This window comes from Protomyctophum parallelum (assembly GCF_964188405.1).
Source record: "Protomyctophum parallelum genome assembly, chromosome: 13".
Lineage (NCBI taxonomy): Eukaryota > Metazoa > Chordata > Actinopteri > Myctophiformes > Myctophidae > Protomyctophum > Protomyctophum parallelum.
The window spans coordinates 47,822,518-47,850,413 of NC_139708.1; the positions used below are offsets into that span (position 1 = coordinate 47,822,518).

Below are 27,896 nucleotides of genomic sequence, written 5' to 3' on the forward strand. Positions count from 1 at the left end.
AGCAGCGTGTGGGGCCCGCGGTCCATCATCATGGTGGACGTGGCGGTGGCGATGACGGCCACCCCGTCGCGAACGCGCGCCTCCAGGCCGTAGTCCCACTCATCATACGACACCGAGATCAGACCTGGGAGAGAGAGAGAGAGAGAGAGAGAGAGAGAGAGAGAGACAGACTGTGTTCACTCTGCTCTCAAGGGAAGGTGCGACAAGTATAAAGACAATCAGAGAATCATTCTTCCCTAAATTTAAAAGAAAAATATTAAGAATTTCAATCCACCATTAATAACTCATCACTCCAATATGTTCTGGGAGAACAGTCCAAATGCACAGTTTTGGCAGCAACATACGTGTGGAGTTGTCATCAACTGAGGGACTAGCCAGTGGACAGAAGAGACAGGGTCATTAAGTCGCTGTTATGTTTATGTTTGTTAATTTATTTTCATTGTATTGCTTGTTGTTCATTATTGTTGGGATGTTTGTTGACTTTTGTTTTGTTGTACGTACGCTTTGGCAATGTAGAACATATTTATCATGCCAATAAAGCCTTTTGAAATTGAAACAGAGAGAGAGAGAGAGAGAGAGAGAGAGGATCAGCCTTTTTTTTTATTATTATAATTAATAAGATGGGGGTCCGCGGCCAAATACATATAATTCTGGGGCTCCATATAGTTTGAGAACCAGTGATATAGAAACATAGAGTTTATCAGAATTAACTGTCATTTTGTAGAATCGACCTCGGGTGTTAAAGGAGCAGAATAACTTACTGATAGAGCATTAATTAAAGGGCGGGGGGGGGGGGCGGGGGGGATTATAAAATAAACCTTCTGACTTCCGAGGCTCAATGAACTATCTCTGCACTGGATTATACGCCTCACATCCATAATGAAAAGCCTTTTCGTCCCCAATAACAGCTAAATATGGTCCTAAATGCCTCCTGTCCAGGGCTGGACTGGGACAAGAATTCGGCCCGGGCATTTTCGTGTGAATTTGGCCCAGACCGGCCCACCACAACCAGCGCGCAGATAGCAGAAACTCTACCGCCCCGCTCCGTCGCGGCACACACAAACAAACAAGCCCTAATACCACTTTTACAGAACAACATACATAGGCCTATAAATGATACAAACCAACAGACAACTACACAACCCTTTGTAGAGGGTTCATTTGTCACACACTGATACAGGTACAGCACGCCCGGACCTTTCTGGTGGCCTTTCTGGCGGCCCCCTACGGTCGCGGCCCACCGACAAAATTCCTGGTACGCCCGGTGGCCAGTCCAGCCCTGCTCCTGTCCGTCTATTCCGTACTGTCTGTCTCCTTCCAGACACCTCTGTTCCCTACGTCTAAAGCAGGGCTGGGCAACTTTGACGATGAAGAGAGCCACTATATTTCCACACTCACTCCCTATAGGGCCATATATCACTGTCGTAGCAAAAATAGCCGATCTACAAGCTCAAAACGCGTCGCAGCGCGACACATTTTGAGCTTCTAGATCTTCTTTGATCGACTTTGAATTCTTTTTTTGCTATTTTTGAATTGGAATCCTGAAAATTAACATGTTTATGTAATTTCAAATGCCTTTAATTATATTGAGCAATGGGCTACTAATTTAGACTGAAGTAATTACAGCGGGTCATGTTTCCATGCTGTGGAATTGTAAACAGCTGAAACCAATATTATATCAGTGTTCTGACATTAAGTGAAGGTGGGGGCCACATGTGGAACCCGGGTCGCCAGTTATCCACCCCTGGTCTAAAGTCTCTCTCTGCCTGTCTGCGTTACTGTCTAGTCTGTCTAGATTTCAAGTTTAGGGTGACTTTTTCATTTCATTTACAGTAGATAAAGTCTCTGTTCCGCTCTCGTTCCTGCCCCCTGCTCCACCATCTGTCAACCTGTCCACCTGTTTATTTATCTCTCTTCCTTTCTCTACACTCATACTGTCCCTCCCCTCCTCCCATGTCTCTCTTCAGCACTGCTGGAAAACGTACTCAATTGTTTTACTTACGTAAAAGTATCAATACTGCAATGTAGAACTACTCATTACAAAAAATGAGGGCGCTCTTATCATCGTACAGTACATCATCATAACATGCTCAGACACATATCTCCAATTCTTGTCAATGGGAATGTAGTCTTTGTGTCGGACAGAATGACACTAATAGCTGAATCTATAGGAGGGGCTAGCGCTCCTCAAAAATACAAAAAGATTGTACTTAAGACAGTACTTAATTAAATGTACTTAGTTACTTTCCAACACTGCCCACCCTCCCTCCCTCCTTCCACGTCTCTCTCAGTGCCCAACAGTAAATCCTGAGGTGTATTTTGAGTATTTTTAGAGAACACTTGACCTTTTGGTTCAAATTCAACAGCATATTGTGGTCGGGTGTAACTGTTCAATATGAATTAGGAGGAGTGTGTGAGGAATGGACAGACATTTAGGATGAATTAGGAGGAGTGTGTGAGGAATGGACATACATTTAGACTGCTCCATTATGCCTCTATGTCCACTAATTGATCAGTCTGAGTGGGGTCAGCGACCTGGCTGTTCCCCCCCGAATGTCTGACTACATTACCATAATGTCTCTCTCCCCCTCTCTCTCTCTCTCTCCCCCCCTCTCTCTCTCTCCCCCCCCTCTCTCTCTTTCTCTCTCTCTCTCTCCCCCCCTCTCTCTCTCCCCCCCCCCCTCTCTCTCTCTCTCTCTCTCTCATCTGAGTGTCAGTCTGAGTCAGTCAGTCAGTCATTGCATTGCTGACAGCTGACGCACACACGCACACGCACACGCACACACACACACACACACACACACACACACACACACACACACACACACACACACATACAGGTCATGTGAGAACAAGGAGCAGCTATACGTCTATTCATATACAGTATCTCTGAGGACGTGTTTAAATGTCCCAACACAGATAACTGCACGTCAACCTGGCAGGTGTCCTTCATTTAAGCAATATTACACGATAGGGTGTGTTTTAATGTGATTATTGCCACGACAGTCGCCACTGAAGTGGCAATAATCACGTTAAACCACACCCTCAAGTGTAATATTGCAATTATACAACAGTTACCCTTAAAACTAAGAAAGTCGCTGAAAAAATACATTTGTGACTACATTTGACTGAGGGACTGCCATTGGATTTTTTTTAATTTTTGTTTTTTCATGTCATATGAAAACAGGGAATCATAGCTTCAAATTGACATATTGGTTGTTCAGTTTGGCCCATCAGTTTTGGAGATATGGCTTATAGAGTAATGTCTTGCAGAAAACAGGCTTGAAATGTTCACTTCTGTGGTCTCTAACATTATACCTAGCTACATGTTTGGGCATTTATTTCATATTTACATGTCGATTTCAGCTCTGACACTTATTTCAGACATGCTCTAGTATGTGACGAGTCTGCCTGTGCTATTAACTCATTTAATTCAGTCAAATCTGGTCACATTTTTTTTAATGACAGATGTAGTCACTACGACCACAAATGTCCCAAGAAACTAGCTAGCCTAGCCACCGAGTTTGCTAGCGCTCTGGGAGAACAGAGCAGCTGCAATTATTTGTTTTGATTAGGTGGTGAATGGTGCTGGTTTGATCCACGGCTATAGAAGCCATTTCAACCAATCAGATTGCTTCCTCGAAACTAATTATACTGTAGCCTGGAGTTTGCTACAGGCCTCACTCACATGCAAGACACACTTGTGTCCTGTGTCTTCTGCATGGCCGCCTCAATGCATTTCCAATGGGAGTCACATGGTTTGAAGACACAACCTAAATAAAAACTAAATAAAAACGAATCTATGACGACTAAAACTAAGACTAAATATACTGACAATTTCGTCAACAAATAAAAACTAGACTAAAATGTTAGACTAAAATGTTATAGTGGACAAGAGATCCAGTTTTATGCTGGGTTGCATGCTGAAAATAGCAGATATACAATCTCACAACGCGTCGACGAGTTTGTAGAGATTGTAGAGATTGTAGATCTGCAATTTTCAGCATGCAACCAAAGTGTAAAATATGTCATTACAACGACATCAAGGCCTGTCAGAACACATTTTAGTCGACTAAATCAACTGTAGATTTAGTCGACTAAAATCGTATGACACTTAGTCGACTAAAACTAGACTCAACACTAGAACATTCCAGGTGACTAAAATGTGACTAAAACTAAGTGAAAACTATTCAAGAGACAACGACTAAAACTAAAATAGAAATTTGCTGCCAAAAACAACACTGCATGACACACAGAAGACACAGGGACACAAGTGTATCGCGTGTATTGCGTGTGTCTTACGTGTGTGTGAGGCCTTATAGGAGACAACACAGACAATACAGTAGACTGTATGGCCCTCATTTATCAATCGAGTGTAAAATCTGCCACAGATTCGAGTGCAGGTTTCGTAGTACACCCACGTCGGTAATTTCGGCGTGCGCCCATATTTTGGCGTACGCACGGTTGATAAATGAGGGCCTATGTTTGTATGTCTGTTGTCTATATGACCTACAGAATATATTTACAGTATACTATGATAATTATATTTAATATATTTTAAGGCCGAAAACCTATACTGTAGGTGAACGTATTTGAACGTTGTTTCCAAATATGGGAATGTTGCGTTTTTGTGACGCCTGCACCTTACGGCCCACCGTCCACCCACAGGGCAATTTACACACACACACACACACACGCACACGCGCACGCACACGCACACACACACACACACGCACACACACACGCACACACACACGCACGCACACGCTCACTCACACGCACACGCAGTATAGTACTGTACGTCTAACACAGACAGATGTATAATTGATTGTATAGCACAATAACAGAAGGATTATGGTGTATTTTCCGGAGCAGCTTATCACCGTCAGAGCGATGTCAGATTAACCCATTCTATACGGGAACCCATTTTGGTGTTAGCATTACGTTATGCTTTAGCTATTGAAAAATAGCAGACCTACAAGCTCATATCGCGCCACCGAGTGGCGCGATACGAGCTTGTAGGTCTGCTATTTTTGAAAAATCGAAGAACGACTGACATTTTTAGAATCTGATCTCAGGTCAGAATGGGTTCATCAGACCCAGTGTTTGTCCGGCGGAAACCTCGTATGAATCTGATCTCAGGTCAGAATGGGTTAAAGCGGCTGTACGTAGCAGAGCGGTCCGTTGCGTCAAACGCTGCCGCTGTGTCAGGAAGATAGCAGCGAGGGACACAGAGACGGAATGGGCTGTTAGAACACGGAGAGACTTGAAAGAGACAAATTGAAAAGAAGCAGAGGGACAGAGTGGTATAAGAGAGAGAGTGGGGTGGGAGGGGGGCAGTGAGAGCAGAGAGGAGCATATAATAAGTTAGATGCAGAGAGACAGAGAGGGAGAAAGGGACAGCGTGGCGAAAGAAATAATGCAGAGAGAGAGAGAGAGAGAGAGAGAGAGTAGATAGAGAGAGAGTCAGCAGGAGCAGAGACAACAGAGAGAGGGATGGTGAGAAGAAAGGAGAGGGAAGGAGAGGGTGGGTGGTGGAGGAGGAGGAGGAGACGAGATGGCCTCTCCGGGTGCCACTTAAGGAAGGTATCAGCGGAGAATTACACGCGGGAATTGGAGGCTCTTCATCACCCGTGTCGCGGGCGGCGCACGTACAAACGCATCGAGCGTGCCCAGTAAGCAAATTAACACTCAGCGCTGCTAACACACGTCTTCACCACCGACCTCCGAAACCAACCGTGGTTAATTCAGCCTGAAACAGACAAGCCCCCAGTAAGAGTCTAGTAGCCAGCCCCATAGAGCCCCAGTAATAGTCTAGTAGCCAGCCCCATAGAGGCACAGTAATAGTCTAGTAGCCAGCCCCATAGAGCCCCAGTAATAGTCTAGTAGCCAGCCCCATAGAGCCCCAGTAATAGTCTAGTAGCCAGCCCCATAGAGCCCCACTAATAGTCTAGTAGCCAGCCCCATAGAGCCCCATTGTGAACCCGGACATGTTGAGTACACCAACGTTTTATGTTATAAATGTTTAGTATGGGTCCTCCCCAGCATGTAGAAACTGCTGGATGCTAACTTGCATATGTTGAGCAATTTTCATAATTGGCATAATATGTGGCCATACCATTAACAACCTAAAAAGAAAAATCCAAATTTCATGATGCTTTATGTAGCATGTGACATGTCAAACTAGGGGTTTTTCATGATGCTGAATCCATTCCAAGCATTAGTTTTGCAAAAAAAAAAAAACACTCGCTATAAACGGCCATAGCTACTTCACAAATGTGCTGACATGCATCATCATATCTGTGATTACGGCTATGGCCGTTTTAGCCTAAGGAGTGTATTTTGTGCAAAACCAATGCTTGGAATGGATTCAGCATCATGAAAACCCCCTAGTTTGACATGTCACATGCTACATAAAGCATGATGAAATTATAGATATATTTGTTTAGGTTGTTAATGGTATGGTCAGATATTATGGCAATTATGAAAATTTCTCAACATATGCAAGTTAGCAACCGGCAGTTTCTATACATGCTGGGGAGGACCCATACTAAACATCTATAACATGAAACGTTGGTGTTTCTCAACATGTCCGGGTTCACATTCTGGTTACTAGACTATATGGCTGTCCAACGTTGAAGCTGCCACTACCTACTGGTGAAATGTGGAATTGCAGCACTTTCATGGAAGTGGACGGACATTCATGACGTCACGTGCGTAAACCCGGACCTCAAAATTGAGGTCCGGAGCTAGGCTAGGCTAGGCTAAACTTCCGCTCGCTCGAGCCATTGAGTTATAATTATCCCATTCTGACCGGGCACCCATTTTGGTGTCAGCATCATGTTATGCTCTAGCTATTTAAAAATAGCAGATCTACAAGCTCGTATCGCGCCACCGAGTGGCGCGATACGAGCTTGTAGGTCTGCTATTTTTGAAAAATCGAAGAGCGACTTGACATTTTTAGAATCTGATCTCAGGTCAGAATGGGTTCGTCAGACCAGCGTGTGTCCGGCGGAAACCTCGTATGAATCTGATCTCAGGTCAGAATGGGTTAAATACTCCGGCAGTCTTCCGGGTGCTTCGCCACTGAGCAACTTCTATGGAAATGAATAGCAGGGGGGGGCTAACACTCCGGTATGGAAACAGCGTATACAGCAGCTATAAGCTAACCTCGCGTCACCAGGCATGCCACCGCGGAAGGAATTAAAGCCTGGTATTCATTCTAAAAGTGACATGCATGATCCGGTTTACACAAAAAAAAAAGAAAAAAAAAGAAACTGGTGTTGGCGTTGCATTGTTTTTGTTCCCCACATAATGCTAATCAATGAGTTTAGTCTCACTATAGTCGCGCTATATACGAGTTAGAATATAAGATGGTCCTTATATGCACTTACTGTATATGTCGTCGTACCACAGCAGCTTAGCACAGTGAACCCCAGCCATGGGGGTCCGTGGATGCTTCGTGGACCACCAACAACACTCTCTCCCCCCCATATAGCCACAGCATGTCTGTCTCCGTTATTAGCATGCAAGACTGCAACAAACCTGGTCTCCCAAAGTTTAAGCATAAAGGCTACTGTGTATGACCCCGTTCTTATAGGCAGACATCCAACACAACACAGGGCGGGTCCGCAGCACGTGCACGTGTGCGTGCGTGCCTTTAAGTCTAGTTTTTATTTTTTGACGACATTTTCAGTATATTTAGTCTTATAGTTTTAGTCACCATAGCTTATTTTTAATTTACTTTCCATTTAGTTTTCAGAAAAAAAAGGTGGTCGAAAGGTGGCCGAATTTTCAGTAGCACCGAAGAGACGACTTTAGCCCCCCCGGGACCTCAAATGTCACATTGTATAGGCTCTACAGCGCCAAACCGACTTTTATTCGGCTCTAAAATAGGAGTATGAATCGGCCCTAACCTTTTTCGTCTTAATTTCAATTAAATCAACAGTGCTCTGCTCGTGAACCCGTGGACGGGTATGAACTAGTAAGTATAGGCGATGTTTTCAAGTATCTCAGAATGAGGATCGTGATAATTGGACACTCGAGTGGGGAAGTGGGGAAATCACGAGACTGTAAGAGGAGCAATTATATAATAATGATAATCGGGTGAGGAGCTGTGAGAGACACACTTGAACCCATTCTAACCTGAGATCAGATTCTAAAAATGTCTTCTACATCCTTACAGTTTTCTGAAAAAGCTACGTATCTATGTCAGTCGTTCTTCGATTTTTCAAAAATAGCAGACCTACAAGCTCGTAGCACTCCACTCGGTGGCGCGCTATGAGCTTGTAGATCTGCTATTTTTCAATAGCTAAAGTATAACATAATGCTAATACCAAAAGGGGTTCCCGCCCCAAAATGGGTTAACCCGTCCTGGGCGGTAACCCCTTTTGGTGTTATACTTGCTATTGAAAAATAGCAGATCTACAAGCTCATAGCGCGCCACCGAGTGGCGCACTACGAGCTTGTATAGTCTGCTATTTTTTTTTAATCGTGGAAATGTGGGCACAAATCAATGAATATATATTCTTTCAAAGTTTTTTCTTTTTTTTTTATATATTTTTTATCCCACGATTTTGTAACCCATTTTTCACCCCTGTGTCAATCATCAGCTGGCCAGGGGGAGGCAGTTTAGAGACCAGGATTACTGCATGTTTTTGTGAGGGTACCTACCCTAGGGGACACGGGGAGAACATGCAAACTCCACACAGAAAGGCCCTTTCGCCAACCCCGCCTTCGGGTATGGGCACTGATGACGCGGAGGAGGAAACACGCCGCCAGCACCCACAGCGCCCCGAGCGGGAATCGAACCCAGGACCGAGCCAGGACAGAGCCAAAGTTTTTAACTAAAATCTTTGCTTCTGGGGGGGTCGGCGGCTAATTACATATAATCTTGGGGGTCCTTGACATGGAAATGTTTGAGAACGACTGACACAGAGACATGAGGGTTTTTCAGAAAACTGTCTGAATACTGAAAACTTAATTTAGAAGGCATTTGTAGAATCGTCCTCAGGTCTGAATGGGTTAATGGGTATACCGGGGTCAAGACCTCAGGGGATTCAGCCGTTTGTCTTGTGGAGAAACAGAAATTGGGTATTATATTTGTTGGTATTATAATACGATCACATATCATTTGAAAGATGTAGGACTGACGTGATCATTTTTATTTCTTTGTTATAATAACGGTTTCAGTGAGCTTTTACCAGATGTCATAGTATAGTCAGTCGATGCTCAGCCTTCTTCACAATGTTCTTTAACCCATTTTGGGCTAAAGCATTATGTCATGCTTTAGCTATTGAAAAATAGCAGATCTACAAGCTCATAGCGTGCCACCGAGTGGCGCGCCAGCCACCCAGCCAGCCAGCCAGCCAGCCACCCACACACACGCATAGCTCCGTATAAGGGAGTGGGGTTGCACCACTCAAAAATGGAATGCATTTAGAGATAACCAGGTTGAGCGTTTGACCTTGTCCAGGATGAAATGTCTGAAATGTGGCATGCTGTGAGAAGTCAAATGACTTGTTTTAATAAAATGTTTAGATTCTGAGTTGGTGGAGTGAATATTGAAGGCACTGATGACCTTGCACTGCAGTCTATTTCAGTGGAGATTCTTTTGTTGCTAGCAGCAGCTCACTGAATTAATCATGGACACTGGGCGTGTTAATCATGGAGCGTGATACCCCGAGAGCTGTTTAATGTCAGAGATACACCCTTAACCCATTCAGGCCTGAGATCAGATTCATACGAGGTTTGCACAGGACTCACACTGGTCTGATTATAACAACCACTGCCCGATTTGTCAATATACCTGCAGTTCTGAAAATACTCAACGAAGAAACGGGGGAACACATTGTGACTATAATCGCCATGTCAGAGAATGCAAAAGAACGCTCTCCTCAAGACCCGGTTCACCTCGGAACCGGCGCCACCATGTATTCATATGTATGTCAGTGGTTCCCCAAAGTGGGGTCCGGAGACCCCCAGGGGTCCTAATTGAGGAAGTACCAGGGTGTCCCCAGCTTAAAGGACCACTTCACCACTTTTCAACCTATCTTCATATAATAGGTCCTCACTAATAATCATGATTCGGTCTGTGTCTCATAGGAGGGCTGTGGGCAGTTCAGAAACCGTCTTCCAGTGACATCATCATAAGGCAGATTATTTTTTTAAACAAATGTTTAGAAATGTTTAGATTTTCATTATCGTGAGAACGATGGCTTCCATTTTCGCATTGCAACTTTTCAGGACTAGAAAGCCTGCAGTTTCTATTAGCTTGTATTCCCCATCGATGATGTCACTGGAAGACGGTTTCTGAACTGCCCACAGCCCTCCTATGAGACACAGACCGAATCATGATTATTAGTGAGGACCTATTATATGAAGATAGGTTGAAAAGTGGTGAAGTGGTCCTTTAATGATAGGAACCAAATGGACCCTTATGGGTGTAACTCTGAGAGTGTATACCATTTGTATACACTCTCAGTGTTAAAGGTATATTCAGTGATTTCACTCAAAATACCTTAGGTTTCGTTTTTGGCTGGGACCTAAGCCTTTCATCCAATCAGGATAGAGAGCCAAAAACGAAACCTAAGGTTTTTTGACCCCCAGGGGTTAACTGGGGACAGGGAGGAACTCCTTATATGGTCAGCACACTCTATAGTAGAGAGGATTATCACAACAAAACAAAAAAATAAGTGATATTTGAATTAAGTGAAATCACTGAATATACCTTTAAATTAGCTCACACTAAATGTACTTAAGAAAAGTACGTTAAAATGAAGTAAAGTACAAATATCAGGAAGCAAAAAAAAAGTGGCCTGGGATGAATGTCATTATGACCCTAGAGTATTAATGTTCCAATCTTGTAATGAGCATATGCTGAACATCTGTGAATTTATGGTTACCTAATTTTGAGTTTTGAATGGACTCCAGTCACCCAATAGTGTCCCGGACTTAAAGGGGCATTCCACTCATTTTCAACATTTTACTATGTCCTTAATAGACCTTAGAGCCCCCCCCCCCCCCCCCCCCCCATTCTGTGTTGCCTAGAACTGGAGGTCTGAACAAAAACATGTTAATGATTTTTTTTTTCCAGAGCGGTTGATCCACCCCGATGGTAATTTGGTATGGAACGCTCAGCACGTTTTTTTGGGACTGCTTTTTTCAGTGACGAATGGATACGTGTCTTCATATATACGTAAGGTAAGAAAACAGCTTGTGCGGAAAAACTCCCCTTTAACACTGAGTGACTGCAGTTTATTCCAGCGGTGAAACGTCCCTTTAAACCACAGGCCAAATGTGACCTCCTATAACACCAACTGCTGGTTTCTGGCACACTGCAGGAGTTATGATGGAGATGGTTTATGGACACACACAGGGGACCTACACACAGACCGTCAAAACGGAGTAGTACCATCTCTGAATACCAATGCATCAAATAGAATACCAGCACATATACTTCAATACAGCATTACCAGCTCAGTGGGCTTGTGGTTAGAGTGTCCTCCCTGAGACTGGGAGGTCGGGGTTTGATCCCCGGCCGGGTCATACCAAAGACTGGATTGGGGTGTAAGTCCCTGCGACATACTAACGTCATGTCCAGGGGGTGTACTTGTACATCAAGCTGCCTCACGCTACAGAAACAGGAGATAGGCTCCTGCCCCTATGGGCCCCATGGCTACAGAAACAGGAGATAGGCTCCTGCCCCTATGGGCCTCATGGCTACAGAAACAGGAGATAGGCTCCTGCCCCTATGGGCCTCATGGCTACAGAAACAGGAGATAGGCTCCTGCCCCTATGGGCCTCATGGCTACAGAAACAGGAGATAGGCTCCTGCCCCTATGGGCCTCATGGCTACAGAAACAGGAGATAGGCTCCTGATCCTATGGGCCTCATGGCTACAGAAACAGGAGATAGGCTCCTGCCCCTATGGGCCCTCATGGCTACAGAAACAGGAGATAGGCTCCTGCTCCTATGGGCCTCATGGCTACAGAAACAGGAGATAGGCTCCTGCCGCTATGGGCCTCATGGCTACAGAAACAGGAGATAGACTCCTGCCCCTATGGGCCTCATGGCTACAGGAGATAGACTCCTGCCCTATGGGCCTCATGGCTACAGAAACAGGAGATAGGCTCCTGCCCCTATGGGCCTCATGGCTACAGAAACAGGAGATAGGCTCCTGCCCCTATGGGCCTCATGGCTACAGAAACAGGAGATAGGCTCCTGCCCCTATGGGCCTCATGGCTACAGAAACAGGAGATAGGCTCCTGCCCCTATGGGCCTCATGGCTACAGAAACAGGAGATAGGCTCCTGCCCCTATGGGCCTCATGGCTACAGAAACAGGAGATAGGCTCCTGCCCCTATGGGCCTCATGGCTACAGAAACAGGATATAGGCTCCTGCCCCTATGGGCCTCATGGCTACAGAAACAGGAGATAGGCTCCTGCCCCTATGGGCCTCATGGCTACAGAAACAGGAGATAGGCTCCTGCCCCTATGGGCCTCATGGCTACAGAAACAGGAGATAGGCTCCTGCCCCTATGGGCCTCATGGCTACAGAAACAGGAGATAGACTCCTGCCCCATAGGGTGGCAGCTTGATGTACAAGTACACCCCCTGTTTCTATGGCTCGGCAAGGCTACTTGTACTTCAACGTTTTCTTTCATTTATGGATGTGTCGATTGTGCGTGCAGCAGCCGTGCACCTCCTGACCATTGCAATAGCATGCCCACTCCCTTATGGACTCTTTGTGGGCAAACTGGGCATAAGTGCCCGTCCTGAAAAAAAAAGAAGAAAAAGGATTTTGTTTTTAAAAGAGTGGGCACCTGAGAAGCTTTGGAAAATGGTCTGAAATAAGGTAAAGTATACAAGTATTACATGCCAACTAATCATGCAGCCAAAAATAAATTAGCATGGTCACCGTCCACACATTATCTCCTCTGGCAACTGCAAAACAACGGCTGGCATAATACTGCATGATTTACATGAACTGACGACATAATACATCACACTCTGTGGCCTGGAACGCTAATTACAGACGGACGGACGGACAGACAGACAGACAGACAGACAGACACTGTATATATACAGTATACATCATATGCACACGTATGAATGCATGCAAGCATGAAGGCAAATACATACAAATTAATTTGACTTTACGCACCAAATATTTTCTTGCACAAATGAAGGAATGCACGCACGCACACACACGCACACACACACACACACACACACACACACACACACCCTCACACACACACACACACACACACACACACACACACACACACACACACACACACACACACACACCACACACACACACACACACACACCCCTAAGTCCCATTTACAGTAAATCATGGGCGGATGCCAATACGAGATCGTAAAAGAAAAAAAAAACGCCACAGTGATCTCCCGTCTGGAAGCCGATTCCCAGAAACCACCATGAGGTCTAATCTCTGCCCCAAAGCGTAAATCAACGAGGCAAACGCCAACAAATTATCACACTTATATGTCCGGCATAAATCCACTATGATTTACTCTACAACGGTGGCTAAAATACACTACCATAATATGGTAGTGTATTTTAGCCACCACTGTAGAGTTAATAGAAATAGTAAATAGAAATTTGCTGCCAAAAACAACACTGGTATATTATACCAGTGTTGTTTTTGGCAGCAAATTTCTATTTTAGTTTTAGTCGTTGTCTCTTAAATAGTTTTCACTTAGTTTTAGTCACATTTTAGCCACCTGGAATGTTCTACTGTTTAGTCTAGTTTTAGTCGACTAAATGTCATACGATTTTAGTCGACTAAATCTACAGTTGATTTAGTCGACTCAAATGTGTTTTGACAGGCCTTGATGTCATATTTTACACTTTGGTTGCATGCGGAAAATAGCAGATCTACAATCTCGTTTGTGATATTGTATATCTGCTATTTTCAGCATGCAACCCAGCATAAAAAAGGATCTCTTGTCCACTAGTCCCTTCCTAACATTTTAGTCTAGTTTTTATTTGTTGACGAAATTGTCAGTATATTTAGTCTTAGTTTTAGCCATCATAGATTCGTTTTTATTTAGTTTTAGTCAGTGAAAAAAGGTAGTCGACGAACATTTTTCGTCTTAGTTTTAGTCGACGAAAACAACACTGCCATATACTGCTAGTTTTTCAGGGGCGCTAGCCCATATGCAGCTTTTGTCCCCACACGTCTCAATATTTGCCATTTACAATGAAAGGAGATTACACAGATTGTGCCTTATACATTCAACCATCCGCACACACATTCATACACCTTTACATAGATTTGTGCATTACACGAATGCTGACAAAATCAACACTGGGGAGGAAGTCACTAATGTTGCTCATGGAGAGGGAAGTCTGGAGCAGTGAGCACTCTGGTAAGGGAGCTGTTGCCCCCGCGACCCGACTACGGATAAGCGGTTGAAGATGGATGGATGGAAAAAAAGTCAACACTGTGTTCCTCCTATACTGCAGTGGTTCCCAAACCTTTTTGGCCAGGGAAGTCTGGAGCACTCTGGTGGAGCTGTTGCCCCCGCGACCCGACTACGGATAAGCGGTTGAAGATGGATGGATGGACCCCCTGTTACCTCCTGACCTAGCTGACGCACCCCCCCAGTCGCCCCACATGGGGATATAAATTCCATAAGCTATATAGAGACATATATTTCCTTTTTATCCACATATATGAACCTGAATATGACATAATATATGCAGCATAGGCTATATTCTGCATATACTTGCCATAACATTGGCATAATATGTTAATATATTTAAAATAAAACCATATAGCACCACCATTAGCCTTGTCATGTCGCGCACCCCCTAAGGGCCGATTCATACTCCTATTTCACCGCTGTTTCGGCGCTGTAGTGCCGGAATGATTTCGGCTCGTCAGAAACTTTCAGTAGCACCGAAGAGCCGACTTTAGGACGGTACCCGCCCCCCCCGAACCTCAAATGACGTCACAATGTCACATTGTAGGCACATTGGAGCCGAACCCACTTTTATTCGGCTCTAAAATAAGAGTATGAATCGCGCCTAAGAAGGCACCACAAGGGGTGCACGCACCACAGCTTGGGAACCAAACTGTATACTCCAGTAGTACTGTAACCAAGCGTACCTGTGGGGAACTCTGTACTGTAACCAAGCGTACCTGTGGGGAACTCTGCACTGTAACCAAGCGTACCTGTGGGGAACTCTGCCGGCACCAGGTCGGAGCCGGCGGCCACCAGCGAGGGCACCACCCAGGTGTAGCCGTAGCCGGTGATGCCCACGGAGTGCGCCACCTGGAAGATGGTGTTGGCCTCCTCCTTGTTGCAGTACATCAGCATGACGGGACTCTGGAGCTTCTTCAGCTGGTTCTGGATCTTTGGTGTCGCCGTCGTCGGCCGACATGTCCAGCAGCAGAACCTCCTCCAGCTCCCAGCCCACGAAGCTGTTCTCGATGGTGCTGCGGATCTGGGGGGGAGGGAGGGGGGGGGGGGGGGGGGGGAGGGAGGGAGGAACGGAGGGAGGGAAGGAGGAAGGGACGAGAGACGGGGACGTGCAGAGAGTGTTAGATAGGCTGGGGGCTGAAATCCCGTTAAGATTCAAGACTTTATTGCCATGTCAACAGAGTTGATTGGAATTTGTTTCAGTGCACTAAAAACAGACAGACAAAAGGACACATATTCACGTCACATAATCAGACAGTAGAACACGATACAAAAGTACAGACATCATATGAGGGGGACCAATAAATAAGAAGAATGCAAAACGTTACAATTCATGTTGAATAAATATAAATTAACACCCTCGACTATTAGTAACACCCAGCGCCCAGGACCAAGTTCACCATCAACTATTAGTAACACCCAGCGCCCAGGACCAAGTTCACCATCAACTATTAGTAACACCCAGCGCCCAGGACCAAGTTCACCATCGACTATTAACACCCAGCACCCAGGACCAAGTTCACCATCGACTATTAGTAACACCCAGCGCCCAGGACCAAGTTCACCGTCGACTATTAGTAACACCCAGCGCCCAGGACCAAGTTCACCATCGACTATTAGTAACACCCAGCGCCCAGGACCAAGTTCACCATCAACTATTAGTAACACCCAGCGCCCAGGACCAAGTTCACCATCAACTATTAGTAACACCCAGCACCCAGGACCAAGTTCACCATCAACTATTAGTAACACCCAGCACCCAGGACCAAGTTCACCATCAACTATTAGTAACACCCAAGCGCCCAGGACCAAGTTCACCATCAACTATTAGTAACACCCAGCACCCAGGACCAAGTTCACCGTCGACTATTAGTAACACCCAGCGCCCAGGACCAAGTTCACCATCAACTATTAGTAACACCCAGCGCCCAGGACCAAGTTCACCATCAACTATTAGTAACACCCAGCACCCAGCACCAAGTTCACCATCAACTATTAGTAACACCCAGCGCCCAGGACCAAGTTCACCGTCGACTATTAGTAACAACTAACACCCAGCACCCAGGACCAAGTTCACCATCAACTATTAGTAACAACTAACACCCAGCACCCAGGACCAAGTTCACCATCGACTATTAACACCCAGCGCCCAGGACCAAGTTCACCGTCGACTATTAGTAACACCCCCAGCGCCCAGGACCAAGTTTTTATCCAAAAGACGAAGTTCATTGATATGAAAACCGATCGCATCGCTCTACAGCCTGGGAGCGTCTGTTGCGCAATCCTCGATGTTGCACAACAGAGGGACGTCATCGAAAATGTTCTCCCCCCGTTTAGCCGACGACAACGGAAAATCTTAAAACGTTAATAACTCGTCGCGTTAGATTTAAGCATGCCTCCCGTTGTTGTTAAGAGTGTTTTGGCTACATTTAGCTGCTCCAGCCACATCCGGTATGTGGCTATAAATGTTGCTATGTTGCTATAAATCGCTTGGGCGCTATGATTAAATGGATTAAATAAAACAGCGAAAATAGCAGATCTACAAGCTCACAACGCGTCGGGGCGCAACCCAGCACTCTTTAGCTAGTGGACGATGCGGTGTGTGACGACATGGATTTCTAAACAAATGTGTTCAGCGCAAAATACTGTGTTCAAGTTCAGGAGACTTTGGGAGATTAAAACAAGCCATTCTCCTGAACGCTTGCCTTCCTTCCAGCATGGCATGGAAAGGAGAGGAGTGGCAATTGCATTTCTCTCACCATGGTAAATTCTGCATGCTGCAAGTGCCTCAGATCTTTGAATATATTATTGTTACAGAGTCAACGTTTTTAACTCATATCTTTGCTCCCTGGAACAACATATTTTCAGGTGTGCGTCGGCGGGCCAATTTTGGGATCCTTGACATGAAATATTGAGCACCACTTAACCACTTTCTTTTCTTTCCACATGTACTGTGCACAGTACAGGATCTTTAACCCATTCTGACCTGAGATCAGATTCATACAGAGGTTTCCGCCGGACACACACTGGTCTGATTAACCCATTCTGACCTGAGATCAGATTCTAAAAAATGTCAGTCGCTCTTCGATTTTTCAAAAATAGCAGACCTACAAGCTCGTATCGCGCCACTCGGTGGCGCGATATGAGCTTGTAGATCTGCTATTTTTTAAATAGCTAAAGCATAACATGATGCTGACACCAAAATGGGTGCCCGGTCAGAATGCGTTAAAATGAAACAAACAAAACAATCTCAGGCAATGTTTTAGCCTCACAATCTTTTCAGTAGATATCAGGGAGGCAACAAACACTTCCAGACAAGTGGAACACAAATCGACTCTTGGCAGGAAATCTTCCATTGTGTATTATACTACAAAAATATCAGCATTACGCTTTTGCATTTTGGACAGTATACGTACAGAATCGTCCATCAAAGTCCATCCACATGTACTGTGCACAGTACATGTGGTGTTTCACGTGAGCTGTGTGTGTGTGTGTGTGTGTGTGTGTGTGTGTGTGTGTGTGTGTGTGTGTGTGTGTGTGTGTGTGTGTGTGTGTGTGTGTGTGCGTATGCATATGCAAGTGCGTTTGCGCACGCATGCGTGCGTGTGTGTGTGGTTCTACCTTGGTGACAAAGTCCTGGTATCCAGGGTAGTAGGTGGTGTGTGTGTGTGGTTCTACCTTGGTGACAAAGTACTGGTATCCAGGGTAGTAGGTGGTGTGTGTGTGTGTGTGTGTGGTTCTACCTTGGTGACAAAGTCCTGGTATCCAGGGTAGTAGGTGGTGACGATGGAGAAGATGTACCAGTCATATTCCTCCATGATGTTCAGCATGACCGACGCCTGCTGCTCGATGGACGGACCGAACTGGAAGAACATGGAGTTGTCGTCCTGAGAGAGAGAGAGAGAGACATAGACAGAGACAGAGAGAGAGAGAAAGAGATATTTTAATAAAAACCTTTTCCATCATATATGTCAAACTCAAGGCCCGGGGCCCAAATCAGGCCTGTGAATGAATTATCTTTGGCCCGCGGATGATATTGAATTAGTATTAGAACTGGCCCTCCGGTATATTGCACGGACCACCACAATACTTCTCTTCACTATTGATCAGCAGTGAAAGTATATCACTTGTGGTCAACTTTCAGCTACCCCTCTCCCCAAAAATGGCCCGTCTGTTGAAACACAGTCCGGCCCTCAACTTGTACCAATTTCTTTATTTTGGCCCGCTGTGTATTTGAGTTTGACATCCCTGACCCGTACAGAATTAAAACTTTTCTTCTTCTTGTTTTGATAGATAGATAAAGAGCAGAGAGAGAACCAGAAGCGCATAAAGATAAACAGCTGGCCTCTGCTTGAATACTATTACACTTTTCTTAACATATTATTCAGGAGGCAGATTCTAGAAAATAAAAAGTCTTCTGAATCCTAAAAGCTTTCTGAAAAAAACCTATGTTTCTGTGGTGCTCAACCAAGAGAAGGATGTCAAATTGAATATATACAACCACCTTAAGGAATACAAGTCATATTGATCTTTTATTTTTTGTTATTCATGTCCTCACTGTATTGCATTACTGCTTGTTTTTTAATGTTTAATGCCTTGCTTTTCTTTTCTCTTTTTCTCTATTGCTCTGTAAAGCACTTTGAGCTGCATTTCATGTCATGAAAGGTGCTATACAAATAAAATGTATTATTATTATTATTATTATTATTATCCCTGCAGTGTTTACACCAGAATGACATCAGTGTACATACTGTTCTTATGAACAGAGCAACTAACTTTGAATCAATTACGTTTGAATACATTTCTGTATACTTGCAAAGGTTTTGTTTATACTAACTAAAAGAAGGCAAACACATTGAAATGCTGCCGTCAACTTTTTAAAGTCTATACCAGGCTAACCTCTCCTATATGGGTGTACAGACCTCTCCTGCAGGGTGTGCAGTCAGACAGATATTTTGTGAAGCCACTAAGGAAATCGGGACTTCCTGAAAGTTCATATAATGGCCTGTTGTGGCGCTGTCATTGGGCCCAGAAACCCCCATAGCTCCATAGAAGCCCATGTATTTGGGCCCAACTTCACCCTAGACTGTATTACCTTAATAAACATGGTCATGAATACTTTCTGCTTCCAGTCACTAGTTTAAAGTCTCATTTCTAATGTCATAATATTCTTTTTGGAAAATTATGGTCCCATTTATTAAAAAATAAACAGTCTATGATCTTTTTAACCATTTTATTCCTATTCATATTCAATATTTATTTGTACAAACATTTTTTTATCTGGATTGTTTGGTTCCACTTTAGCCATGTCAATCTAAATGTATGATTTCTCGTGCGTGCCGATACAAGTTCCTCTGAATTGAATTGAGTGGACATAATGTTATTATCTCAAAATGTTTGTTTTTCAGGAAATTAAGAAAACCTTTTTATTGAAAATAAAGCAATGCTGCCTCATCAAAGTTGGCGTTGTGACTTTATATACATTCCCTCAATGACTTCCATGAGAGGAGGGTGAGAGGTGGTGGAGTTAGGTGCTTTAGCAGACATTTTGAGGGTCCAATGGAGTTAAGAGGTTTTCTCCCGAAGCATTTTTTTACTACTTTTCATTGGTTCAATATTTTCGAAACAACACACACAGACGTAAAGGGTGTCCAACAGCACTGACTTATGAAACAACACACAGACGTAAAGGGTGTTCAATAGCACTGACTTATGAAACAACACACAGACGTAAAGGGTGTTCAATAGCACTGATTTATGAAACAACACACAGACGTAAAGGGTGTTCAATAGCACTGATTTATGAAACAACACACAGACGTAAAGGGTGTTCAATAGCACTGACTTATGAAACAACACACAGACGTAAAGGGTGTTCAATAGCACTGATTTATGAAACAACACACAGACGTAAAGGGTGTTCAATAGCACTGACTTATGAAACAACACACAGACGTAAAGGGTGTTCAATAGCACTGATTTATGAAACAACACACAGACGTAAAGGGTGTCCAACAGCACTGATTTATGAAACAACACACAGACGTAAAGGGTGTCCAACAGCAACTGATTTATGGAACAACACACAGACGTAAAGGGTGTTCAATAGCACTGATTTATGGAACAACACACAGACGTAAAGGGTGTTCAATAGCACTGATTTATGAAACAACACACAGACGTAAAGGGTGTTCAATAGCACTGATTTATGAAACAACACACAGACGTAAAGGGTGTTCAATAGCACTGACTTATGAAACAACACACAGACGTAAAGGGTGTTCAATAGCACTGACTTATGAAACGACACACAGACGTAAAGGGTGTCCAATAGCACTGACTTATGAAACAACACACAGACGTAAAGGGTGTTCAATAGCACTGACTTATGAAACAACACACAGACGTAAAGGGTGTTCAATAGCACTGATTTATGAAACAACACACAGACGTAAAGGGTGTTCAACAGCACTGACTTATGAAACAACACACAGACGTAAAGGGTGTTCAATAGCACTGACTTATGAAACAACACACAGACGTAAAGGGTGTTCAATAGCACTGACTTATGAAACAACACACAGACGTAAAGTGTGTTCAATAGCACTGACTTATGAAACAACACACAGACGTAAAGGGTGTTCAACAGCACTGACTTATGAAACAACACACAGACGTAAAGGGTGTTCAACAGCACTGACTTATGAAACAACACACAGACGTAAAGGGTGTTCAACAGCACTGACTTGTGCAACAAAAAAAACAATGAAAATAATCAAAAACCTAAAGAAAATGAGTTACGTGGTTTCCTCCCGACGATACGCAGCGTTATGTAACAAGATTGGCCCCTGAACTATAATTTAGTTTCCGTGTTAAAACACAGCGTATTTGTACAGAGCATTGGTAAAGCACACAGTGGGAGGAGGAGAGGTCTCGTTAAGTCATTCTGACCTGAGATCAGATTCATACGAGGTTTCCACTGGACACACACTGGTCTGATGAACCCATTCTGACCTGAGATCAGATTCTAGAAATGTCAGTCGTTCTTTCGATTTTTCAAAAATAGCAGACCTACAAGCTCGTATCGCGCCACTCGGTGGCGCGATATGAGCTTGTAGATCTGCTATTTTAAATAGCTAAAGCATAACATGATGCCAACACCAAAATGGGTGCCCGTTCAGAATGGGGTTAAGTCCCCCTCACACACAGGAGAGAGTGGGAATGGGTCGAGAGAGGCAGAAAGACAAAGAGACAGACAGAGAGAGAGAGAGAGAGAGTAAAGGGCTTATAGACTAGTGCTGCTTGGGTAATGGCAGCGGTCCCGACTTTCATTAAGATCCTTTATCCAGTTTCTGACCTGAGATCAGATTGTAAAAATGTTCTTCTACATCCTGACAGTTTTCTGAAAAAGCTATGTTTCTATGTGAGTCGTTCTTCGATTTTTCAAAAGTAGCAGACCTACAAGCTATGAGCTTGTGGATCTGCTATTTTTCAATAGCTAAAGCATAACATGATGCTAACACCAAAATGGGCTCCCGCCCAAAATAGGTTATCCACGTCTAGTGAAGTGCTTGTACACAGGGGGTGATTAATCTAAGGATCTTCATTGGCTTGTCATTATTAAGCTTAATTTATATTCCCATCGCTCTGCCGCGTGACAATAACGAGGAAGCATGAATCAGCCTGTAGTATAGAGCCGTGTTAATGGTCTAATGAGAGCGTGCGAGAGTTTTTGCCACCATTATGCGGGGGGGGTGGGGGGGGGGGGGGGGAATACAAAACTGTTACCAAAAATCTCATTATGGTTATTATTATAGTAATACAGTAACTCAGATACAGTCCAACCCCAATGGTGGACAAAGTATAGTCAAAAGTATGCAACAGGGCAAGAGGACGCCACCATTGTCAAAGTGTCAACCCCTGTAACAGGGCAAGAGGACCAAGGCGACCATGTCAGAACTATACCACATACAGTCCCCTCCTACTGGCGGCCCGGGGGCCACATGCGGCCCCCACCTTCACTTAAAGGAGAATTCAGTGATTTGGGTGGTTTGGAGAAGAAAAAAAACCCGGTCCGCCCCGGTAACAAGATGTGCACGTGCATGCACACAAGCTGGGACACAAATTCGGAAAATTTGGCCCAGACCGGCCCACCACAACCAGCAGAAACTCTACCCGCCCCGCTCCGTCGAGGCACACACAAACAAACAAGCCCTATAGTAATACCACCACTTTTACAGAACAACATAAATGATATACAAACCAACAGACAACTATACACAACCCTTTGTTGCTCTCACAAAGAACGATGCAGGCAAAAGGATTCACGATAGAAGAGGGTTTATTTGTCACTCACTGATATACAGGTACAGTGAAATTATCATGGTGGCAGAATGGCAGCACGCCCGGACCTTTCCTGGTGGCCTGCCGCCTATTGGCCTGCCTTGCCTGTACAAATTATATATATATTCTTTTAATATCATGGCGGCCCCCTACGGTCGTGGCCCAGCGGGAATTATATGCCCCTCTGGAGTGAGTGTGGAACTATAGTGGCCCTCTCTCCATCGTCAAAGGTGCCCATCCCTGACATTATAGCTCACCTCTCTGTCTCGCACGAACGCAACGCACGCACGCACGCACACACGCACACACGCACACACGCACACACACGGACAAGCGCACTAGCACACACACAGACACACACAGATAAATAAGCCGGAGAGTCAGCAGCGCCACAGCAGAAATGGGATATTGAGCTGGACAGCAGCAGTGGGGGAGGAGGTGAGAGACATAGATATAGTCTAGACAACAGACAACCGCTGCACTTCTACAACGTGTGAGATATAGTGGATAGTCAGGCCAGTGTGTGTGTGTGTGTGTGTGTGTGTGTGTGTGTGTGTGTGTGTGTGTGTGTGTGTGTGTGTGTGTGTGTGTGTGTGTGTGTGTGTGTGTGGTGTGTGTGTGTGTGTGTGTGTGTGTGTGTGTGTGTGTGTGTGTGTGTGTGTGTGCGTTGCGTGCGTGCGTGCGTGCGTGCGTGCGTGTGTGTGTGTGTGTGCGCGCGCGTGTTCGTCTGTGTGTGTGTGTGTGAGAGAGAGAGAGAGAGAGAGAGAGAGAGAGAGAGAGAGAGAGAGAGAGAGAGAGAGAGAGAGAGAGTTAGAGGGAGATAGGATAGAGGGAGCAGGTACGTGCACACATAGACATCAAAGGGGGCTTAAATCGGCCCCTGCCCTTTTACCCGTCTGTAAAACAACTGCCCTTTCCGGACCACGAATGCAGCGTTTTTCTACGGTGAAATAAATGCACATGGCCCTCCTCTCCATTCCTTTCCATGCCATGCCGGAAGGAAGGCAGCGTTTAGGAGAATTAATTTATTTACTTATCCAAAGTCTCCTGAACTCGAAACGCAGCATTTGCGTTGAACTAATTCTATTTGTAAATCCATGCCGTTACACACCGCATCCCCAGTAGATAACCCATTCTGACCTGAGATCAGATTCATACGAGGTTTCCGCCGGGACACACACTGGTCTAATTAACCCATTTCTGACCTGAGATCAAATTGTTGTCGATTTCTTCAAAAATAGCAGACCTACAAGCTCGTATCGCGCCACTCGGTGGCGCGATATGAGCTTGTAGATCTGCTATTAAATAGCTAAAGCATAACATGATGCTGACACCCAAAATGGGTTGCCTCGGGTCAGAATGGGATAAAGAAGAACGCTGCATGGGTATAGCGCCAGCGAAAACAGCAGATCTACAAGCTCTCAACGTGTCACTTTGTGAGCTTGTAGAGATCTGCTATTTTCGCTATTTATTTTTAGGAAAAAAGTGCCCTCTTTCGGCACCCTGCCCCTCTGACACTCTCTGCACGTCCCTGGAGAGAGAGAGAGAGAGAGAGAGAGAGAGAGAGAGGAGAGATGAGAGAGAGAGAGATGAGAGAGAGAGAGAGAGAGAGAGAGAGAGAGAGAGAGAGAGAGAGAGAGAGAGAGAGACTATATCACCCTAGCTGTCATCGACTCATCACCATGCTTGCTTGGGGTGTTTGAAATCATCCCTGGCTTCCCAGGACTGTCTGTTCTCAACATCAAAGCCTTGGACCCCCCCCCCCATACACACACACACACACACACACACACACACACACACAACACACACACACACACACACACACACACACACACACAACCAGGGGAAGCACACGCATGTGACCACATTAATGACAACAGGAAGAACTATGCCACTGATTGAAAGAGGAGTTTATAAGTTTTAAGTCACTTCTATTTCTATATGTCTATACTTTTGCATGACAATGATGAACGGTGACACATGTGTCACGTTGGTGGAATTGAACACGCCAATACAGTAGCAACATAAGACTGCATTGAAAGGGATATCCGTCGGTACTCAGGCTGATACGTGAACAACACCCCACACAGTTTTTAAGTTGCTCCATTCAGCATTTTAAGATATTTTATATCAACCCATTCTGAACGGGAACCCATTTTGGTGTTAGCATCATGTTATGCTTTAGCTATTGAAAAATAGCAGATCTACAAGCTCATAGCGCGCCACCGAGTGGCGCGCTACGAGCTTGTAGGTCTGCTATTTCTTTTTATTATCGAAGAACGACTGACATTTTTAGAATCTGATCTCAGTCAGAATGGGTTAATCAGACCAGTGTGTGTCCAGTGGAAACCTCGTATGAATCTGATCTCGGGTCAGAATGGGTTAATTTTAGCTGCCCCGCCCCCTCCCTATATACAAACCATTATAACTTCAAACTCCATTTGAACCGTGATAGTTCATCGAAGACATCCAACCTTTTTTTTCCCTGGTGACTGATATTGTCCTTCTAATAACCCATTCTGAACGGGCACCCATTTTGGTGTCAGCATCATGTTATGCTTTAGCTATTGAAAAATAGCAGATCTACAAACTCATATCGCGCCATCCGAGTGTCGCGATACGAGCTTGTAGGTCTGCTATTTTTGAATAATCGAAGAACGACTGACATTTTTAGAATCTGATCTCAGGTCAGAATATGGTTGATCAGACTAGTGTGTGTCCAGTGGAAACCTCGTATGAATCTGATCTCAGGTCAGAATGGGATAATACTTCTTTTGGAAAATAACCTCCTCCAGTAGGAGGCCGGAGGACACTAAAACGTCACAAATAATTATTAAAAACTAGAGAAAGTTCCCCTCGGGGCACACAGGTCTCCACCAAGATAATAGCGTTTGTGATGTTGGACAAGATATGGGGGATTATAATAAAAAAAATTAAAAAGTACATGAACCTGTGGACCCTATAGCGATATTGACGTCAGACTTCGTTGCTCTGTTGCCACTGAAATCATTACTGAATCTGACACTCTCTGAACTCATCAAGTATAAACATAAAATCCTCATTGCCAATTTGACTCTGAGAGTGGACAGATGTTACCAAGTTTGGACCCGAGGACGATTCTAGAAATGCCTTCTAAATGACAGTGTTCTGAAAAACCCCATGTAATCTACAAGCTCGTAGCGCGGCACTCAGCTAAAGTACAACATAATGCTTAAAACACCTAAACTGGTTACGGTCCTTTGTGCGGTACAGAAACTTCAAGTTCAAACCCTGTATGGGTATCTTTCTGTTCTGCAATGTTCCATCTCTCTCTCTCTCTCTCTCTCTCTCTCTCTCTCTCCGCTGTCACCATTTCAACCAGTGGAATTACTGCCAGGGCACAGAATGTAATTGAATTTCCAGACTAACCCAACCCTTCAGCGACCCTCCCACCCATCCCCCCACCCTTTCTTCTTCTTCCTCTGCCCCCCCCCTCCCCCCCCCCCTCCCTCGCTCCATCTTTACCCGGCCTAAGAGCTGTGATAATGTACAGTACAGTACAGTAGTGCCCCTGCGTGCTAGGGACTTTCATTAGCTATACTGGATCTGAGAGAGAGAGAGAGAGAGAGAGAGAGAGAGAGAGAGAGAGAGAGAGAGAGAGAGAGAGAGAGACCCAACGCTATATTAATGTAACGGCGGTTAAAAACATGGGCTCAGCCATCTTCACTTACAGCAACAACAATTAAAAGCTGCAGAACTCCAGAACTTGGCTTTAGGGAAAAAAAAACATTATTTTGGACCAATCTTTAGGGTATATGTTAATACAAGAGACCTACTGTATATAGAGCAATGGTTCCCAAAACCTTTTCATTGTCAAGGACCCCCAAATTGACAGTAATTAGCCTGCGGACGTCCATTAGAAAACTGTCAAGGACCCCCAATGTCAGGGACCCCCGTAAGAGAAGATTTTGACGGCTTTAGCAGTGATTCTCAACCCGTTACATTTCAAGGACCCCCCAGTTTGACATGCATATTACTCTACAGACCCCCGTTTAATGTCATTTATATCTCTGGGACCCCCGATTTATATCGGGGGTCATGTTTATGCTTTAGCTATTGAAAAATAGCAGATCTACAAGCTCATATCGCGCCACCGAGTGGCGCGATACGAGCTTGTATGTCTGCTATTTTTGAAAAATCGAAGAACGACATTTTTAGAATCTGATCTCAGGTCAGAATGGGTTCATCAGACCAGTGTGTGTCCGGCGGAAACCTCGTATGAATCTGATCTCAGGTCAGAATGGGTTAATGCAGCTGTGCCCGTTATTAATGCAGCTGTGCCCGGCAGCCGGCCAAAACTAGAGTTCTCAACAGGCCCAAAAAGTCCCGGCCCTACCCCGGACCCTCATCAAACCCTGTACACTCAATACACTGCCACCGCTGCCACCCTTATATCTCCATATATGGAGCTGACCTCTGACGTCATCAAACCCTGTACACTCAATAGACTGCCCCCGCTGCCACCCTTAGATCTCCATATATGGAGCTCACCTCTGACGTCATCAAACCCTGTACACTCAATACACTGCCCCCCTGCTGCCACCCTTAGATCTCCATATATGGAGCTCACCTCTGACGTCATCAAACCCTGTACACTCAATACACTGCCCCCGCTGCCACCTTAGATCTCCATATATGGAGCTGACCTCTGACGTCATCGAACCCTGTACACTCAATACACTGACCCCCCGCTGCCACCCTTAGATCTCCATATATGGAGCTGACCTCTGACGTCATCAAACCCTGTACACTCAATAGACTGCCCCCGCTGCCACCCTTAGATCTCCATACATGGAGCTCACCTGTTCTGACATTCCATATGTGCATATCTGACCTCATCAAACCCTGTACACTCAAGATACGCTCCATATATGGCCAGTACAGAATTACTTCCATATGTTGATCTGACGCCATGCATGCCATAGATTTGAGCTGAAACACAATATGTGACCCGGGCCGATTGAAGTCACAGAACCATTCATCATTAGCTGGAGCACTTCTTGAGAAACGCAACAATATTATAATTAGGTGCACTGTTTAAATTTGCATGGTG

The 27,896-nt window shown here is 44.8% G+C and overlaps 2 protein-coding genes across 2 annotated transcripts in view; both read right to left on the reverse strand.

The window, feature by feature from the left end:
- tcf20 (transcription factor 20) overlaps positions 1-27,896 on the reverse strand; it is a 188,429-nt gene that overhangs the window by 160,051 nt on the left and 482 nt on the right. The gene's annotated exons all lie outside the window — the stretch shown is intronic.
- The window catches only part of grin2ba (glutamate receptor, ionotropic, N-methyl D-aspartate 2B-a), a gene marked incomplete at its 3' end in the record, with an annotated part of 203,675 nt that overhangs the window by 119,334 nt on the left and 56,445 nt on the right, over positions 1-27,896 (reverse strand). The window contains 4 exon segments of the mRNA XM_083780784.1: positions 1-124; positions 15,211-15,394; positions 15,396-15,482; positions 18,202-18,345. The exon segment at positions 1-124 is cut by the window's left edge and continues 60 nt beyond it. Of these exon segments, the coding sequence (XP_083636910.1) occupies positions 1-124; positions 15,211-15,394; positions 15,396-15,482; positions 18,202-18,345 (539 nt within the window).